Raw genomic sequence first — 20,088 nt, forward strand, 5'->3', positions numbered from 1 at the left:
AGACACGGGGAGAGAGAGACACGGGGAGAGAGAGACACGGGGAGAGAGAGACACGGGGAGAGAGAGACACGGGGAGAGAGAGACACGGGGAGAGAGAGACACGGGGAGAGAGAGACACGGGGAGAGAGAGACACGGGGAGAGAGAGACACGGGGAGAGAGAGACACGGGAGAGAGAGACACGGGGAGAGAGAGACACGGGGAGAGAGACACGGGAGAGAGAGACACGGGGAGAGAGACACGGGGAGAGAGACACGGGGAGAGAGACACGGGGGAGAGAGAGACACGGGAGAGAGACGACACGGGGAGACACACGGGGAGAGAGACACGGGGAGAGAGACACGGGGAGAGAGACACGGGGAGACACACGGGGAGAGAGACACGGGGAGAGAGAGACACGGGGAGAGAGAGACACGGAGAGAGAGAGACACGGGGAGAGAGAGACACGGGGAGAGAGACACACGGGGAGAGAGACACACGGGGAGAGAGAGACACGGGGAAACAGGGTAGCGAATACACGGGGAGCAGAGACACTGGGACACAGGGAGACACGGGGACGCAGGGGGACACGGGGACACAGGGAGACACGGGGACACAGGGAGCCACGGGGACAGAGAGAGACGGAGACCTGAGGCCACGCGTCGCCCCTGCCAAGGTGAGTCCCCTCGCTTGTGAGGAAGAACACGCGCCCTGCCGAAACGTCGCAGTCACCCACACTCACAGTCACCCACACTCACAGTCACCCACACTCGCAGTCACCCACACTCACAGTCACCCACACACTCACAGTCACCCACACTCACAGTCACCCACACACACAGTCACCCACACTCACAGTCACCCACACTCACAGTCACCCACACTCACAGTCACCCACACACACAGTCACCCACACTCACAGTCACCCACACTCGCAGTCACCCACACTCGCAGTCACCCACACTCACAGTCACCCACACACTCACAGTCACCCACACTCACAGTCACCCACACACACAGTCACCCACACTCACAGTCACACACACTCACAGTCACCCACACTCACAGTCACCCACACTCACAGTCACCCACACTCACAGTCACCCACACACTCACAGTCACCCACACTCACAGTCACCCACACACACAGTCACCCACACACTCACAGTCACCCACACACTCACAGTCACCCACACACACAGTCACCCACACACTCACAGTCACCCACACACACACAGTCACCCACACACTCACAGTCACCCACACTCACAGTCACCCACACACTCACAGTCACCCACACACACACAGTCACCCACACACACACAGTCACCCACACACTCACAGTCACCCACACACTCACAGTCACCCACACTCACAGTCACCCACACTCACAGTCACCCACACACACACAGTCACCCACACACACACAGTCACCCACACTCACAGTCACCCACACTCACAGTCACCCACACTCACAGTCACCCACACTCAGTCACCCACACACACAGTCACCCACACACACACAGTCACCCACACTCAGTCACCCACACTCAGTCACCCACACACACAGTCACCCACACTCACAGTCACCCACACACACAGTCACCCACACTCACAGTCACCCACACACTCACATTCACCCACACCCAGTCATTCACACACAGTCACTCACAGTCACCCACACAATCACAGTCACCCACACTCACAGTCACCCACACACTCACAGTCACCCACACACACAGTCACCCACACTCACAGTCACCCACACACTCACAGTCACCCACACACAGTCATTCACACACAGTCACTCACAGTCACCCACACAATCACAGTCACCCACACACTCACAGTCACCCACACACTCACAGTCACCCACACTCACAGTCACCCACACACTCACAGTCACTCACACACTCACAGTCACCCACACTCACAGTCACCCACACTCACAGTCACCCACACACTCACAGTCACCCACACACTCACAGTCACCCACACACTCACAGTCACCCACACACACACAGTCACCCATACTCACAGTCACCCACACACTCACAGTCACCCACACACACAGTCACCCACACTCACAGTCACCCACACACTCACAGTCACCCACACACAGTCATTCACACACAGTCACAGTCACCCACACAATCACAGTCACCCACACACTCACAGTCACCCACACACTCACAGTCACCCACACTCACAGTCACCCACACTCACAGTCACCCACACACTCACAGTCACCCACACACTCACAGTCAACCACACACACACAGTCAACCACACACTCACAGTCACCCACACACTCACAGTCAACCACACATTCACAGTCACCCACACACTCACAGTCAACCACACACACACATTCACCCACACACTCACAGTCACCCACACACTCAGTCAACCACACACTCACAGTCAACCACACACTCACAGTCACCCACACTCAGTCACCCACACTCACAATCACCCACACACAGTGACCCACACACTCACAGTTACACACACAGTCACCCACAGTCACCCACACTCAGTCACCCACACACTCACAGTCACCCACACTCATAGTCACCAACACTCACAGTCATTCACACACAGTCACTCACAGTCACCCACACAATCACAGTCACCCACACTCACAGTCACCCACACACTCACAGTCACCCACACACTCACAGTCACCCACACACAGTGACCCACACTCACAGTCACCCACACTCACAGTCACCCACACTCACAGTCACCCACACTCACAGTCACCCACACACAGTGATCCACACACTCACAGTTACCCACACACACACAGTCAACCACACACACACAGTCACCCACACTCACAGTCACCCACACTCACAGTCACCCACAACAACAACAACAACCGCCATTCGCCACTAAGTGGCGGTGACGTCACCACGATGCTTGTGCCAGGCCAAGTGCACCTTGAGGCCACGTGAAGTGTCGAAAGCCCGCTGGCAGGAGGTCACGGGGCAGACCCAGGTGCCACTGGTCGACTGACCGAGATGACCGAGATGACTGGCTGATGCACCACCTGTGCCCCCTACTGTGCCAACTTGCTGTGCTTTAGCCACCCGGCGCTCCGCTCGTTGTTGTGAGCGTCGCTCCTCCGCCCTCCGTTGTTGTTGGAGGGCGACTGCCTCCAACTGCCCAGTAGCGTCCTTCACGAGCCTCCTCCACTGAGGCCGATCTTGACACCGCTGGTACCAGTCATCGGCAAGTCCACTCAGCTCCACGTCCTCCTGTACCACATCACTCCATCTCTTCTCCAGCCCGTGCCGCGCCCGTCTAGCCCCCTCGATCCGGCCGAACAAAAGCTGTTTAGGCATGCGGTGGCTGGGCATGCGGGCTACATGACCCAGCCAACGCAGCCTTGCCTGCCGGAGGAGCTCACTGATGGGACTTTGCCCAGATCTTTCAAGGATTTGTGAGCTCCTCACACAATCCAGCCTGGTTAAACCCAGGATGGATCGTAGGCAGGCCAGCCTAAATGTTTCCAACCGGCGAAGATGCTCCACCAGGGGGGTCCACGTCTCGCAAGCGTAGAGAAGGGAGGGAATGACCGTGGCCGAGAAGACCTGAAGCTTCGTGCGGAGCGACAGACCAGGTAGCTTCCACACAGCGTTACGCAACCGATGAAAAGATATTGCCGCTCGACTGATTCGGAGTGAGACCTCTGCTGATAGACTGGAGCCGGTCATAAGCACACTGCCCAGGTATGGGAAACTCTCCACTCTCTCCACAACTGCCCCATCACCAATTGGGAGTTGTGGGGGTGGAGTGTCCGATGGTACAAAATACCCAGGCAGGTGCTTGGTTTTGGTGGGGCTGATGGTAAGGCCCCACCTCTTAGTGGCACGCTCCAGTCTCAGCAGCAGCGCCTCCAACTCCTCTTCTGAATGAGCAGCTATTACCAAATCATCGGCATACATAACGTGGTTGACCAATAGGGAGCCATCCCTTGATCGCACCCGGGCGTCGATCAGCCTCCCATTATATCTGTACCAAACGGAAATTCCCCCGGTACAGCTATTGAAGGCTTCACGAACTACGCGGTCAAAATAGATGTTAAATAATGTGGGAGCCAGAGGACATCCCTGTCGCACCCCAAGGTGTACAGGGAAAGGCTCCGACTCCCGGCCACGTAGTTTTACCCGGGCCCGCTCACCATCATGAAGGTCCTTAATGATCGTGAGCAGAGGGTCAGGGACTCCGAAAGCACGAAGAACAACCCAGAGTCCAGTCCTACTGATGGTATCATAGGCCTTGACCAGGTCAATAAAGCAGAGATGTAGGTCTTTTTGGAATTCCCTACACCTCTGCTGTAGCAGACGGACAGAAAATATGGCATCTGTGCAGGACCGCCCTTTCCTGAAACCGCATTGGGGCTCCGCAAGCCCCTCCTCAGCGTGCCTAGCAAGGCGATGTTGAATAATCCTTGCCAGGACCTTACCCGGCACACTGAGGAGTGAGATGCCCCTGTAGTTGTTACAGTCTGTGCGGTCCCCCTTCTTAAAGAGGGGGACCACCAGGGCATCCTTCCAGTCCTGCGGAACCCGTCCAGTGGTCCAGACTGTTGTTATGATGTCATATAGGGCAGTCTGTGCACAAACGCCACCCTCCCTCAGCATTTCGCTTGGGAGATCATCTCTGCCCGGTGCCTTCCCTGGTCTCAGACTCCGGATCGCCCTCAGTACTTCCTCAACAGCTGGAACCTCAGCCAGCCACTCACAGGGGGTGACCTCTTCCAATATTTGAGGCACCGCAGCCTCAGCAGGGTTATCCCCACTTTGTGCCATGATGTTTTCCTGGCTGAGAGAATTTCCCTCCCCCAGGACCTCACAGAAATGCTCAGCAAATCTGCAAACCTGTTCCTGGGGGTCGGAGATTGGATCACCGTTTTTTCCTCTAATGATGGTAATAGGTGTGGCGCTGCAGGTTACTTTTTTGATGGAGTTAAATAGTGATTTGTGATCACGGGCCACTGAGGCAGACTCCATCTCCTCAGCAACCCGCGACCACCACCCATCCTTACAACGCCTTACGGCTCTCCGAACTTCCGAGCGAAGGCTGCGGTAAACCTCCTCATTCTCTGACGTGGGATGCTGTAGGCGATGAGAGTGGGCCTGTCGCTTTTTCTCAATTAACCTGAACACCTCCTCTGTCAGCCAGGGTTTCTGGGGAGGTCTGGACCGCGTACCCAAAGCAGCCATTGCAGCTGCATGAGTCACAGTCCTATACCTCGCCCATTTACCCTCGACATCAGGTGGAGTGGGGGACGATGCCAACCCCAGCTGCAAGCGATGATGAAATTCTCGCTTGCAACTTTCATCAGCTAACTGAGACCAGGCCACTTTTGGTTGGAATGGGATCCTGGGTGTACACCCACCACCGGAGTGGAAGAAAGGCAGGCGCATCTTACAGATGACTAGTCGATGGTCAGAGGACAGATCAGCTCCACGGTAGGTCCTGGTGTCAAGGACATGGGTTCGCATCCGCTGGTCCGTCACTATGTAGTCCAGCAGATGTTCTTGCTTGGACCCGGCATGTATCCATGATGTTGTGTGGATGCGCCGATGCCGGAAGAGCGTGTTGGTAATTACAAGCCCATGGGCTGCACAAAAATCTAGCAGCCTCCTACCGTTATTATTGAGCTGATCTGGCCCATGCCTTCCAATCACTCCAGACCAGGTGTCAGCATCATGACCAACTCGGGCATTGAAGTCACCCAACAAGATGACTCTGTCCCGAGTGGCCACTTTAGCCAGCACCTGTGACAGGAGGTCATAGAAAGCGTCTGACTCATCGGCTTTGCTTGCATCCCTCCACGGATGTTCGTCTTCGGTGGGGGCATAAGTAACCACGACCACCACTCCTCGCCTCTGGTTGATGGGAAGGCGAGCCCAAAGTATCCTGGGGCTTACAGCTTCCCACACCTCACCGCCACGCTCCCACGCCCCCTTCATTCTTTTGTTCAGAAGAAGAGCCACACCCTGTTGTTTGGCAGTCTCCTGCCCCGAGTAGAGGACTGTCCACCCCTCATGGTGGCAGGAGCCAGAACCGGTCCACCGGACCTCCTGAATGCCACAGAGATCCAGGCGGTACCGGTCCAGCTCCCGACAGAGGAGTGGCAGCCTCTCCTCCGCAGTGAGCGTTCGAACATTCCACGTGGCCATCCGCAATGGTTTTTTGTTTCTGGAGGAGCCCCGAGGGTGAAAATTCAATCTCCTGGCTCCGCCAAATGGGGTTTGGCCACACACTCACAGTCACCCACACACTCACAGTCACCCACACACACACAGTCACCCACACACTCAGTCACCCACACACATTCACCCACACACTCACAGTCACCCACACACAGTGACCCACACACTCACAGTTACCCACACACACAGTCAACCACAACAACAACAACCGTCATTCGCCACTAAGTGGCGGTGACGTCACCACGACGCTTGTGCCAGGCCATGTGCACCTTGAGGCCACGTGAAGTGTCGAACGCCCGCTGGCAGGAGGTCACGGTGCAGACCCAGGTGCCACGGGTCGACTGACCGAGATGACCGAGATGACTGAGATGACTGGCTGATGCGCCACCTGTGCCCCCTACTGTACCAACTTGCTGTGCTTTAGCCACCCGGCGCTCCGCTCGTTGTTGTGAGCGTCGCTCCTCCGCCCTCCGTTGTTGTTGGAGGGCGACTGCCTCCAACTGCCCAGTAGCGTCCTTCACGAGCCTCCTCCACTGAGGCCGATCTTGACACCGCTGGTACCAGTCATCGGCAAGTCCACTCAGCTCCACGTCCTCCTGTACCACATCACTCCATCTCTTCTCTAGCCCGTGCCGCGCCCGTTTAGCCCCCTCGATCCGGCCGAACAAAAGCTGTTTAGGCATGCGGTGGCTGGGCATGCGGGCTACATGACCCAGCCAACGCAGCCTTGCCTGCCGGAGGAGCTCACCGATGGGACTTTGCCCAGATCTTTCAAGGGCTTGTGAGCTCGTCACACAATCCAGCCTGGTTAAACCCAGGATGGATCGTAGGCAGGCCAGCCTAAATGTTTCCAACCGGCGAAGTCACCCACACACAGTCACCCACACTCACAGTCACCCACACACACACAGTCACCCACAACAACTGCAACCGCCATTTGCCACTAAGTGGCGGTGACGTCACCACGACGCTTGTGCCAGGCCATGTGCACCTTGAGGCCATGTGAAGTGTCGAACGCCCGCTGGCAGGAGGTCACGGGGCAGACCCAGGTGCCATGGGACGACTGACCGAGATGACTGAGATGACTGGCTGATGCACCACCTGTGCCCCCTACTGTGCCAACTTGCTGTGCTTTAGCCACCCGGCGCTCCGCTCATTGTTGTGAGCGTCGCTCATCCACCCTCCATTATTGGAGGGCGACTGCCTCCAACTGCCCAGTAGCGTCTTTCACGAGCCTCCTCCACAGAGGCCGATCTTGACATCGCTGGTACCAGTCATTGGCAAGTCCACTCAGCTCCACGTCCTCCTGTACCACATCACTCCATCTTTTCTCTCGCCCGTGCCGTGCCCATTTAGCCCCCTCGATCCGGCCAAACAAAAGCTTTTCAGGCATGTGGTGGCTGGGCATGTGGGCTACATGACCCAGCCAATGCAGCCGTGCCTCTCGGGCAGCTCACCGATGGGACTTTTTCCACATCTTTCAAGGATTTGAGAGCTCACACAATCCAGCCTGGTGAAACCCAGGATAGATTGTAGGCAGACCAGTCTAAATGTTTATAACCAGCAAAAATGTTCCCTTAGGGGGATCCACGTTCTGCAAGCGTAGAGAAGGGAGGGAATGACTGGCCGAGAAGACCTGAAGCTTTGTGTGGAGCGATAGACCAGGTAGCTTCCACACAGCGTTACGCAACCGATGAAAAAATAATGCCACTCGACTGATTCGGAGTGAGACCTCTGCTGTTAAACCAGAGCCGGTCATGAGCACACTGCCAAGGTTTGGGAAACTCTCCACTCTCTCCACAACTGCTGTGGGGGTGGAGTGTCCGATGGTACAAAATACCCAGACAGTTACCCACACACTCGCAGTCACCCATACACTCAACCACCCACCCACTCACCCCCCACTCACCCACACACACATGCCCCCCACTCACCCCCCACACACCGACCCACTCGCCCATACAATCACCTCCCCCCCCACCACACACCCACCCACTCACACCGTCAGACACTCACCCACACAGGCACACACACACCCATCCATTCACTCACACACCCACTCACACACCCACTCACCCAGTCACCCCCCACTCACACACTCACTCACCCACACACCCATCCATTCACCCCCCCACACACCCACCCACCCACTCACACACCCACTCACCCACACACCCGCCCACTCGCCCACTCACCCACCCACTTACACCCCACACAGTCACACACTCGCCCACTCACCCCCCACACATCTACCCACTCACCCCGTGATGTGTCCGCCCCTGCCGTGTCCCCATGTCTATCAGGATGCTGGAGTCCCTGTCGGGCCTGCCCCTGCCCCTTGACCCGATGACCTTGACCCTGTCCCTGCCGCTGCTACTCTTTGCGTACTACTGGCTCTTCCAGCCGTCGGCATTCCTCTACCTGCACGACTGGTGGGTGACCCCTCGCGCCCTCACCCCACACTCACGCCACGCTCACCCCACACTCACCCCACACTCACCCCACACTCACCCCACACTCACCCCACACTCACCCCACACTCACCACACACTCACCCTATCATCATCCCCACACTCACCCCGCACTCACCCTATCATCCTGGCCTCACCCCACACTCACCCCACACTCACCCTGTCATCATCCTGCCCTCACTCCACACCCCACCCTCGTCTTTTTGACACCCTGACCCCACCCTGACCCCACTGACTTTACCCCGAGCCCCGTGCCCACGATGTGACCCCTCCCCACCCCCCCTGCTGGGGTGGTGCCGAGTGTCCCCTGCAGGCCGCACAGGGACGGCTGCCACTGGGGAGGGTCCTCTTAAGCCACAGCGTCCCCGCGTGTCTGCACCACTCACCATGACGGTGTCTCCGTGTGCCCCCCACCCCTCTGTGTCCATTTGTGTCCACCCCATGCCCCCCGTCCCGTGTTCCCCTTCCCCTGTCAGGTACTGGCGAACCCAGCTGGGCTTCCAGATACGCGAGTGCCACTGTGGGGCCTTCACGTTTTGCTACTCGGAGCTGGGCCGGCGTGCCGGCGGCGGCGATGGTGGTGGTGGTGCCACCGGAACACGGCCCAGCCTCCTTTTCCTGCACGCGTTCTCCGCCAACAAGGACATGTGGCTGCCCCTGCTGCGGGTGAGGGTGCGGCGCCGGTTGGTGGGGGTGCGGGGGTGGTGGCTCGGGGTTGTGACTTGGGGCGGTGGCTCAGGGTGGTAGTGCAGGGGTAGTGGCTCGTGGTGGTAGTAGTGTAGGGTGGTGGTAATGCTCGGTGGTGGCTTGGGGTGGTGGCTCAGGGTGGTAGTGCCGAGGCGGTGGTGCAGGGTGGCACAAGGTGGTGGCGCAGTGATGACGCTTGTGCCTCACAGCAGTAAGTTCTGTAGAGTGTGTGCGTGAATGAGTGTCGAGTTTGTGGTGCTTGTTGACCACGGTGTATAAGATAGCAAAGTGTCTGGCAGCAACAGTTGGAGGAGGAATCGGCACGTTAAGTTTACGGGAACAGTGAAAGCGGTAGCAGCGCTAGAAGAGTGACCATGTAGGTGACTGACCACTGCATGGTTGGGGTGGGGGGGGTGTGTCTTTGTCTCCGCAGTTCCTGCCACGTGACCGCCACGTGGTGTGTGTGGACATGCCGGGTCACGAAGGGACGACGCGCGCACATGGTGACGACTACTCCCTGCAGGGGCAAGTCATCCGCATCAAGCAGGTGGGGTGTGTGGGGGTGTGCGCGCGTGGTGGTGCACGCTGCGCTACGGACCCGGCAACCCGAGTTTGATTCCCAATAACGGCCAATAACAGTGACGAATATTTGAACCGGGAAGACAAAGTTCGGCCGGGCGTGGTGCTGGTCCCCCACCCTCTCGTGTGTCGCGCCGGCCTTCATGGGCGTCGCTCGCTGACGGCACTTGCCACTACAGTCTGTTAAGAGGCTTCTCGGGGGACCTTTGTAGCGTGCGTGACGATCGCGAGCTCTCTAACCCACGCTGCCCTGCACAGTTTGTGGCTGCGGTGGGGCTGGACGCGGCTCCGTTCCATCTCCTGGGCACGTCCATGGGTGGCGGCGTCGCTGGTGTCTACGCAGCCACCCACCCCGGGGATGTCCACACACTCACTCTCATTTGTCCCGCCGGTGGGTGCAGTGCCACACGCAGCACAACACTCATGGTGCGACACGCAGCCTCGCTCACTCACAGCGCCGCACTCACGGGCGCCATGCTCATCGTGGCGGTGACGTGCCCATGGAACCGGCGTGACAGTGAACATGTCGGCACCACGCCGCGGTCCCCCCGCCCCTCCCAGGTCTGGATGCGCCGACGGAGAGCCGCTTCGTGGGGGAGCTGCGGGCAGCCGAGGCCGCGGGCGATTTCACCGGCGTCTCCCTGATCCCGCGCTCGCCTGCGCAGGTGGCACGCATGCTGCAGCTGGTGACGTACAGCTTCAAGCTGCCGCAGCAGGTGCGAAGTGCAGATGCGCCCGTAGGCTCACATGGACCCCTGCAGACGCACACAGAGACCCATAGACTCACACAGAGACCCATAGACTCACACAGAGACCCATAGACTCACACAGAGACCCATAGACTCACACAGAGACCCATAGACTCACACAGAGACCCATAGACTCACACGGAGACCCATAGACTCACACAGAGACCCATAGACTCACACAGAAACCCATAGACTCACACAAAAACCCACAAACTCACACAGAGACCCATAGACTCACCACACAGAAACGTCCATGCCATCGCTAGGCATTATCTCGCCATGTGGCTTGGGGCATGACATAGTGGACAACCACAGCTAGTCCACCCCCATGTGAGCGAACATTGCGTGCGTATTCTGGCGAGCATTAATGGGTGAGCGTGGGCGAGCGTTGCGGCCGAGCGTGGGTGAGTGTTGCAGGTGAGCGTGGGCGAGCATTGCGGGAGAGCATGGGTGAGCGTTAATGGGTGGCGTGGGTGGTTGCCCCTCCTCTGCGCGTGGTCGTTGCTACAGATCCTGCAGGCCATGGTGGATGTGCGGCGTGACCACAACGATTTCTACCTCCAGCGTGAGTGGCGTGCATCCACCACCTTCACCGCCATCACCGCCATCACCACCATCAACACGATCACCACTGCAACCACCAACACAACCAAGACCATCTACATTACCACCATCATCACCACCACAACCATCAGCACCACGACTACCATAACCATCTCCACTACCACCATCATCACCACCACCATCATCACCACCATAATCATCATCACCACCACCACCACCATCATCATCATCATCACCACCACCATCATCATCATCACCACCACCACGACCATTTCCACTACCACCATCACCACTACCATGACAATCTCCACTACCGCCACCACCACCCTGACCATCTCCACTATCCACTATCACCATCATCATCACCACCACCATCTCCACTACCACCATCATCATCACCAAGATCACCACTACCACCACAACCATCTTCACTACTAGCACAACCACCATCGCCACCGCCATCACCATGGTTAGGGGGTTAGGGTGGGGAGTTGGGTGGAGTGGGGATTTGCAACACGTGGTGGTGGTGGCGGTGGTGGTTGTGTTGTACGAACCCGGCGACCCGAGATCCATTCCCACTCACGGTCAACACCAGTGGTGATTATCTGAACTGGTGCTGGGCTTTCCCAGGTCGACTCAGCCTCAAGTGAGGATTTGGCTCTTCTTCTGAACAAAAGAATGAAAGGGGCGTGGGAGCGTGGCGGTGAGGTGTGGGAAGCTGTAAGCCCCAGGCTACTTTGGGCTCGCTTTCCCATCAACCGGAGGTGAGGAGTGGTGGTCGTGGTTACTTATGCCCCCACCGAAGACGAACATCCGTAGAGGGATGCAGGCAAGGCCGATGAGTCAAATGCCTTCTATGACCTGTCACAGGTGCTGGCTAAAGTGGCCCCTTGGGATAGAGTCATCTTGTTGGGTGACCTCAATGCCCGAGTTGGTCATGATGCTGGCACCTGGTCTGGAGTGATTGGATGGCATGGGCCAGATCAGATCAATAACAACGGTAGGAGACTTTTGTGCAGCCCATATATGACGGGTCCAAACAAGAACATATGCTGGAGTATATAGTGACGGAACAGTGGGCCCATGTCCTTGACACCAGAACCTACCGTGGAGCTGATCTGCCCACTGACCATCGACTTGTTATCTGTAAGATGCGTCTGCCATTCTTCCACTCTGGTGGTGGATATACACCCAGGACCCTATTCAAACCCATAGTGGCCTGGTCTCAGCTAGCTGATTAAAGTTGCAAGCAAGAATTTCATCATTGCTTGCAGCTGGGGTTGGCATCGTCCCTACTCCTCCTGATGCCAAGGGGAAATGGGCGAGGTTTAGAACTGTGGCTCATGCAGCTGCAATGGCTGCTTTGGGTACACGGTCCAAACTTCCCCAGAGGCCCTGACTGACAGCATCCCATGTCAGAGAATGAGGAGGCTTACCGCAGCCTTCGCTCGGAGGTTCGGAGAGCCGTGAGGCACTGCAAGGATAGGTGGTGGTCACAGGTTGCTGCTGAGGAAATGGAATTTGCCTCAGTGGCCCGTGATCACAAATCACTCTTTTACTCCATTTAAAAAGTAACCTGCAGCGCCACACCCATTACCATCATAGGGGAAAGAACGGTGATCCAATCTCTGACCCCCAGGAACAGGTTTGCAGGTTTGCTGAGCATTTCTGTGAGTTCTTGGGGAAAGGGAAATCCCTAAGCCTGGAAAACATCATGAGAGTGGGGATGACCCTGCTGATGATGCAGTGCCTCAAATATTGGAAGAAGTCCACCCCCTGTTTGTGGCTGGCTGAGGTGCCAGTCTGGACCACTGGACGGGTTCTGCAGGATTGGAAGGATGCCCTGGTGGTCCTCCTCTTTAAGAAGGGGAACCGCACAGACTGTAACAACTACAGGAGGCATTATTCTTTGGTTCTTTCGGTAAAGTCACGTACGTGACTTTACCGAAAGAACCAAAGAATTCCTGCAGTCACGAAAGCTCCAAATTAAGTTTACAGGGGGCATATCACTCCTCAGTGTGCCGGGAAAGGTCCTGGCAAGGATTATCGCCCTGTCCATCTGCTACAGCAGAGGAGTTGGAGGCGCTGCTGTTGAACCTGGAGCATGCCACTAAGAGGTTGGGCCTTACCATCAGCCCCACCAAAACTAAGCATTTGCCTGGATATATTGTACCATCAGACACTCCACCCCCACAACTCCCAATTGGTGATGGGGTAGTTGTGAAGAGAGTGGAGAGTTTCCCATATCTGGGCAGGGTGTTCATGACCGGCTCTAGTTTGACAGCAGAGGTCTCACTCCGAATCAGTCAAGCGGCATTATTTTGTCATCACCTTTGTAATGCTATGTGGAAGCTACCTGGTCCGTTGCTCCACACAAAACTTCAGATCTTCTCGGCCACCATCATGCCATCCCTTCTCTACGCTTGCGAAACGTGGACACCCCTAATGGAACATTTTCGCCAGTTAGAAACATTTAGGCTGGTCTGCCTATGATCCATTTTGGGTTTAACCAGGCTGGATTGTGTGAGGAGCTCACACATTCCTTGAAAGATCTGGAAAAAGTCCCATCGGTGAGCTCCTCTGGCAGGCAAGGCTGCATTGGCTGGGTCATGTAGCCTGCATGTCCAGCCACCGCATGCTTAAACAGCTTTTGTTCAGCCAGATAGAGGGGGCTAAACGGGCGCGGCATGGGCTAGAGAAGAGATGGAGTGATGTGGTACAGGAGGACGTGGAGCTGAGTGGACTTGCCGATGACTGGTACCAACTGTGTCAAGATCGGCCTCTGTGGAGAAGGCTCGTGAAGGACGCTACTGGGCAGTTGGAGGCAGTCGCCCTCCAACAACAACGGAGGATGGCGGAGCGACACTCACAACAATGAGCGGAGCGCCGGGTGGCTAAAACACAGCAAGTTGGCACAGTAGGCATCACAGGTGGTGCATTGGCCAGTCATCTCAGTCAACCCATGGCACGTGAGTCTGTCCCGTGACCTTCTGGCAGCGGGCATTCGACACTTCACATGGCCTTAACGTGCACCTAGCCTGGCATAAGTGCTGTGGTGACGTCACCGCCACATAGTGGAGAATGGCGGTTGTTGTTGTTGTGGTGGTAGTGGTGGTGGTGTTGAACCGGTGTCTCTGTCTGCGCAGTGCTCACGGCGATAACAGCCGAGCGGTCGCGATTCCGTCTCCACGAGACGATGCACCTCATAACGGCCCCGACCCTCGTCGTCTGGGGCAAGCAGGACCAGGTGAGACCCCCCCCCCCAGCTACTCTGGCGATGACCACGAAAATTATAATGATGACGTCGACGACGTTGATGATGACTTTGGCGACGTTGCCGACGACCACGTTGATGACCACGTTGATGACCACGTTGATGACGACCACGTTGATGACGACCACGTTGATGACCACGTTGATGACCACGTTGATGACGACCACGTTCACGTTGCGGCCCCCAGGTGCTGGACGTGTCCGGCGCGGTGCTGCTCTCGGCGGTGCTGCCGCGGTGCCGTGTGGAGCTGCTGGACGACTGCGGCCACACGGTGACGATGGAGCGGCCCCACGAGACGGCGCGGCTCCTCCTCGCATTTCTCGCTCACACCGAGTCTGGGGGATAGTGGCCAAGGGATAGGGATGAGCAGATAGGGGATAGAGACTAGCGGATAGGAGATAGGAGATAGAGGCTAGCGGATAGGGGATAGAGGCTAGCGGATAGGGGATAGAGACTAGCGGATAGGGGATAAGAGACTAGCAGATAGGGGATAAGAGACTGGTGGATAGGGGAGAGTGGATAGTGGCTCGTGGCTAGGGGCTCGTGGCTAGGGGCTAGTGTCTAGGGGTTTTGGGTAGGGAGCCAAAGGCCCCCTAGAGGCGAGCACTATACAGGATGTGATGTACCGTGTGATACTAACAGGGATGGCGCGGGCTTGAGCCGTGGGGTGCAATAACGACTCTCAGTGCTTGGTCTATCCACTGCTGGATGAGGGCCTCCCCCTAGAGTCCAACGGAGGGGGGGGGGGTATGGGTGGTGACGCCCAACAGGCGAGGTGCAATATTAACGGTGGGCAACGCAAAGGTGCCGATTAGCCGAACCACTGCCGACGGGTGCTACGTCCGAGCGCGTTTCTATCGGTCACGCGATAACGTAATACAGAGTAAATATATATGTACACATTTGTAGTCGTTGTCACCAGCAGGCATGGTCTATCCGTGTGTGTGTGTTTTGAACCTCATTCACACTGTACGTTAAAAAAGGGGGGAAGGACTGCTCGGCACTCTTCTCGTTTGCGGTTGTGCAAGGGCCCCATGTGTGGTGCCGTTCTCGCGTGGTGACGATTACGTGTGGTGACGGTCATTAATTGTGATGGTCATGCGTGTGTGTCCGGTCACGCATTGTGATGGTCATGCGTGCGTGTCCGGTCATGCGTGTGTGTCCGGTCATGCATTGTGATGGTCATGCGTGTGTGTCCGGTCATGCATTGTGATGGTCATGCGTGTGTGTCCGGTCATGCGTGTGTGTCCGGTCATGCGTGTGTGTCCGATCACGCATTGTGATGGTCATGCGTGTGTGTCCAGTCACGCATTTTGATGGTCATGCGTGTGTGTCCAGTCACGCAATTTGATGGTCATGCGTGTGTGTCCGGCATTGCGTGTGTCCGGTCACGCATTGTGATGGTCATGTGTGTGTGTCCAGTCACGCGTGTGTGTCCGGTCATGCGTGTGTGTCCGATCACGCATTGTGATGGTCATGCGTGTGTGTCCAGTCACGCGTGTGTGTCCGGTCACGCGTGTGTGTCCGGTCACGCATTGTGATGGTCATGCGTGTGTGTCCAGTCACGTATGTGTGTCCGGTCATGCGTGTGTCTCCGGTCATGCGTGTGTGTCCGGTCACACATTGTGATGGTCATGCATGTGTGTCCAGTCACACGTGTGTGTCCGGTCACGCATTGTGATGGTCATGCGTGTGTGTCCGGTCATTCGTGTGTGTCCGGTCACGCATTGTGATGGTCATGCATGTGTGTCCAGTCACACGTGTGTGTCCAGTCACGCGTGTGTGTCCGGTCACGCCAAAGGCCTCCTAGAGGCGAGCGCTATACAGGATGTGGTGTACCGTGTGATACTAACAGGGATGGCGCGGGCTTGAGCCGTGGGGTGCAATAACGACTCTCAGTGCTTGGTCTATCCACTGCTGGATGAGGGCCTCCCCCATGCCACGCGAGGGTGGGGGGGGGGGCACGCATGGGAGCCTAGGAGCCTAGGAATAGAGTCCAACGGGGGGGGGGTGGGTATGGGTGGTGACGCCCAACAGGCGAGGTGCAATATTAACGGTGGGCAACGCAAAGGTGCCGATTAGCCGAACCACTGCCGACGGGTGCTACGTCCGAGCGCGTTTCCATCGGTCACGCGATAACATAATACAGAATAAATATATATGTACACATTTGTAGTCGTTGTCACCAGCAGGCATGGTCTATCCGTGTGTGTGTGTTTTGCACTTCATTCACACTGTACGTTAAAAAAGGGGGGAAGGACTGCTCGGCACTCTTCTCGTTTGCGGTTGTGCAAGGGCCCCATGCGTGGTGCCGTTCTCGCGTGGTGACGATTACGTGTGGCGACGGTCATTAATTGTGATGGTCATGCGTGTGTGTCCGGTCACGCATTGTGATGGTCATGCGTGTGTGTCCGATTACGCATTGTGATGGTCATGCGTGTGTGTCCAGTCACACGTGTGTGTCCGGTCACGCATTGTGATGGTCATGCGTGTGTGTCTGGTCACGCATTGTGATGGTCATGCGTGTGTGTCCGGTCATGCGTGTGTGTCCGATCACGCATTGTGATGGTCATGCGTGTGTGTCCAGTCACACGTGTGTGTCCGGTCACGCATTGTGATGGTCATACGTGTGTGTCCGGTCATGCGTGTGTGTCTGGTCACGCATTGTGATGGTCATGCGTGTGTGTCCAGTCACGCATTGTGATGGTCATGCGTGTGTGTACGGTCATGCGTGTGTGTCCGGTCACGCATTGTGATGGTCATGCGTGTGTGTCTGGTCATGCGTGTGTGTCCGGTCACGCATTGTGATGGTCATGTGTGTGTGTCCAGTCACGCGTGTGTGTCCGGTCACGCATTGTGATGGTCATGCGTGTGTGTCCGGTCATGCGTGTGTGTCCGGTCACGCATTGTGATGGTCATGCGTGTGTGTCCAGTCACGCGTGTGTGTCCGGTCACGCATTGTGATGGTCATGCGTGTGTGTCCAGTCATGCGGGTTTGTCCGGTCACGCATTGTGATGGTCATGCGTGTGTGTCCAGTCATGCGTGTGTGTCCAGTCATGCGTGTGTGTCCGATCACGCATTCTGATGGTCATGCGTGTGTGTCCAGTCACACGTGTGTCCGGTCACGCATTGTGATGGTCATGCGTGTGTGTCCGGTCATGCGTGTGTGTCCGGTCACGCATTGTGATGGTCATGCGTGTGTGTCCAGTCACGCATGTGTGTCCGGTCACGCACTGTGATGGTCATGCGTGTGTGCCCAGTCATGCGTGTGTGTCCGGTCATGCATTGTGATGGTCATGCGTGTGTGTCCGGTCATGCGTGTGTGTCCGGTCACGCATTGTGATGGTCATGCGTGTGTGTCCAGTCACGCATGTGTGTCCGGTCACGCATTGTGATGGTCATGCGTGTGTGTCCGGTCATGCGTGTGTGTCCGGTCACGCACTGTGATGGTCATGCGTGTGTGCCCAGTCATGCGTGTGTGTCCGGTCATGCATTGTGATGGTCATGCGTGTGTGTCCGGTCATGCGTGGTGACGGCCACGCGTGTGTGTTCGGTCACGCGTGGCGATGGTGCCAGGCACTGAGCGGGGACGCGGCCACGCTGAGGGCTCAAATGGCACCGTTGCCACACAAGTCGCGTTGACTACCTCGCCTGGTATGCAGGAGGTCGTGGATTCGATCCTGACCCTGACGATGCCTGCTGCTGCTGCATATTTGGAGTTTGCGTCTCTCGCTTGGATTTTTGACTGGGTCCTCCGATTTCCCTTCCATATTTTAGAATCACCATCGCGCATTTGGAGTATTTGTTTCCTGCTTTAAATTTTCACGTGATGATGATGATAAGCCGGTTACTTCGTTGAACCATCATTTGTGATAGCCAGGGGTCGCTTCTGAAAAAGATCCACAAAGCAGCTCAGTTGGGCCTTACCTGGTGACGTAACAATAGTTTAGTATGAGAATAGGTTTTCCCCTTTTTTGGGAACAAAACAGGTGTTAAGATGTTAAAACACCAAACTTATAATATATGGCATTGTCTTTGAAACTGATTGGTCCACACCAGAGACAGCTTTCTTTTGAGCCCAGTTTAAAAAATTGTGTTAGACCAGAGGATGCATATATTATCATGTATGTTTTTATTTGCAAAAACATACTCTGGAGACGTGATTCAATCTTGATTGTAAGCTTTCGTGACTGCAGGAATCCAGACTCTTTGGTTCTTTCGGTAAAGTCACGTAGGTATAAAAATAAAATAAAAAATAATATATCACGACGTTTCGATCGCAACACAAGCGGTCGTCCTCAGGCGATGTAGCTGCCAACATATACAACCTCTTGTTGTAACACCTCTCTCGCGGTGTTCTTCCTGGTTCAGCAGTTCCACTGCTGGATATTTTTTTTTCCGCCTGAGGACGACCGCTTGTGTTGCGATCGAAACGTCGTGATATTTTATTTTTTATTTTATTTTATTTTTCTACCTACGTGACTTTACCGAAATAACCAAAGAGTACAGACGTGATTCCTTGTAAAAGGTTTCAGTTTGGTGTTTTAACATCTTGACACCTGTTTTGTTGCCAGAAAAAAGGGGAAAACCTATTCTCATTTTGGGACTGGCAAAGGAGTAGTTTAGTAAGCCGTACACCAGGCATGTCCAAAGTCCGGCCCGCGGGCCAATCACGGCACACGGTCAGATTTCATACGGCCCGCAGCTTCGGTCTTATAATGTGTTATTTATGGCTCGCTATCTCTGTCAGAATAAATAAATCATAAAACTTCCTCCTTCCGCCACACGGTGGCAGCACCATTCTAATGCCCTCTGGCTTTGCATACGTGCCGCGAACCCTTCTCGAATTATTTCTGCCATGGCGATTGCAGTTGGAATTACAATACTTCTTCACTGGAAATCGAGGCAATTGTGTTTGTCTAATTTGTAAAGAGACGGATGCCTTTTTTTAAGGATTTCAACATAAAGAGACACTACAAGACTAAACATGCTACAACATACAACAAGCTAACAGGGAGTGACCGCGCTGAAAAAGTGAAGCAACTCCGTGCTGCTCTGCCATCGCAACAGCGATTCTTCACGCGGGCCGGTGAGTCAAAGGAAAACATCACCAAAGCCAGCTACGAAGTGGCCATGTTAATAGCTAGACATGGCAAACCTTTTACTGAAGGTGCATTTATCAAGACTGTCATGAAAATGGTGGAGAACATTTGCCCTGAGAAGAAGCAAGAATTTATGAATGTTTGCCTGGCATGCAACACTGTGGCACGGAGAGTTGACATATCGTCAGATATTCAGAGACAACTGGGGGACAGGGGAGTGGCTTTTGATTATTTCTCATCAGCCTGCAATGATGCATCTGACACTGCACAACTAATTATTTTTTTAAGAGGAGTTGATGACAACATGAACGTGACAGAGGAGCTGCTTGACCTCAAAAGCCTTAAAGGGCAAACCAGAGGAACAGATTTTTTCGTTTCTGTTTGTGAAGCTGTTGATATGAAACTACCATGGAGTAAAGTTTCTGGGATCATTACCGATGGTGCGCCTGCCATG

General features: G+C 55.6%; 1 protein-coding gene across 1 annotated transcript; it reads left to right on the plus strand.

Annotated features, from left to right (window-relative positions):
* The first annotated feature begins 348 nt into the window (after positions 1-348).
* LOC133357046 (monoacylglycerol lipase abhd6-A-like) lies at positions 349-16,706 on the plus strand. The gene is made up of 10 exons (XM_061574786.1): positions 349-533; positions 570-653; positions 8,511-8,639; positions 9,155-9,344; positions 9,799-9,912; positions 10,203-10,335; positions 10,506-10,660; positions 11,204-11,258; positions 14,404-14,504; positions 14,719-16,706. The coding sequence occupies exons 3-10, from the start codon at positions 8,512-8,514 to the stop codon at positions 14,875-14,877; spliced, it is 1,035 nt and encodes a 344-aa protein (XP_061430770.1). The 5' UTR covers positions 349-533; positions 570-653; position 8,511; the 3' UTR covers positions 14,878-16,706.
* Positions 16,707-20,088: the final 3,382 nt, after the last annotated feature.

Source organism: Lethenteron reissneri, chromosome 56 (genome assembly GCF_015708825.2).
Source record: "Lethenteron reissneri isolate LAM-NWPU_2019-01 chromosome 56, ASM1570882v1, whole genome shotgun sequence".
Lineage (NCBI taxonomy): Eukaryota > Metazoa > Chordata > Hyperoartia > Petromyzontiformes > Petromyzontidae > Lethenteron > Lethenteron reissneri.

What these genes read in the sequence shown, in the direction of transcription:
- LOC133357046 (XM_061574786.1), top strand. Translation starts at nt 8,512, where the DNA reads ATGCTGGAGTCCCTGTCGGGCCTGCCCCTGCCCCTTGACCCGATGACC. An exon ending in GCTTCAAGCTGCCGCAGCAG is followed by an intron (nt 10,661 to 11,203) that starts GTGCGAAGTGCA and finishes TCGTTGCTACAG; the next exon opens with ATCCTGCAGGCCATGGTGGA. An exon ending in TCTGGGGCAAGCAGGACCAG is followed by an intron (nt 14,505 to 14,718) that starts GTGAGACCCCCC and finishes TGCGGCCCCCAG; the next exon opens with GTGCTGGACGTGTCCGGCGC.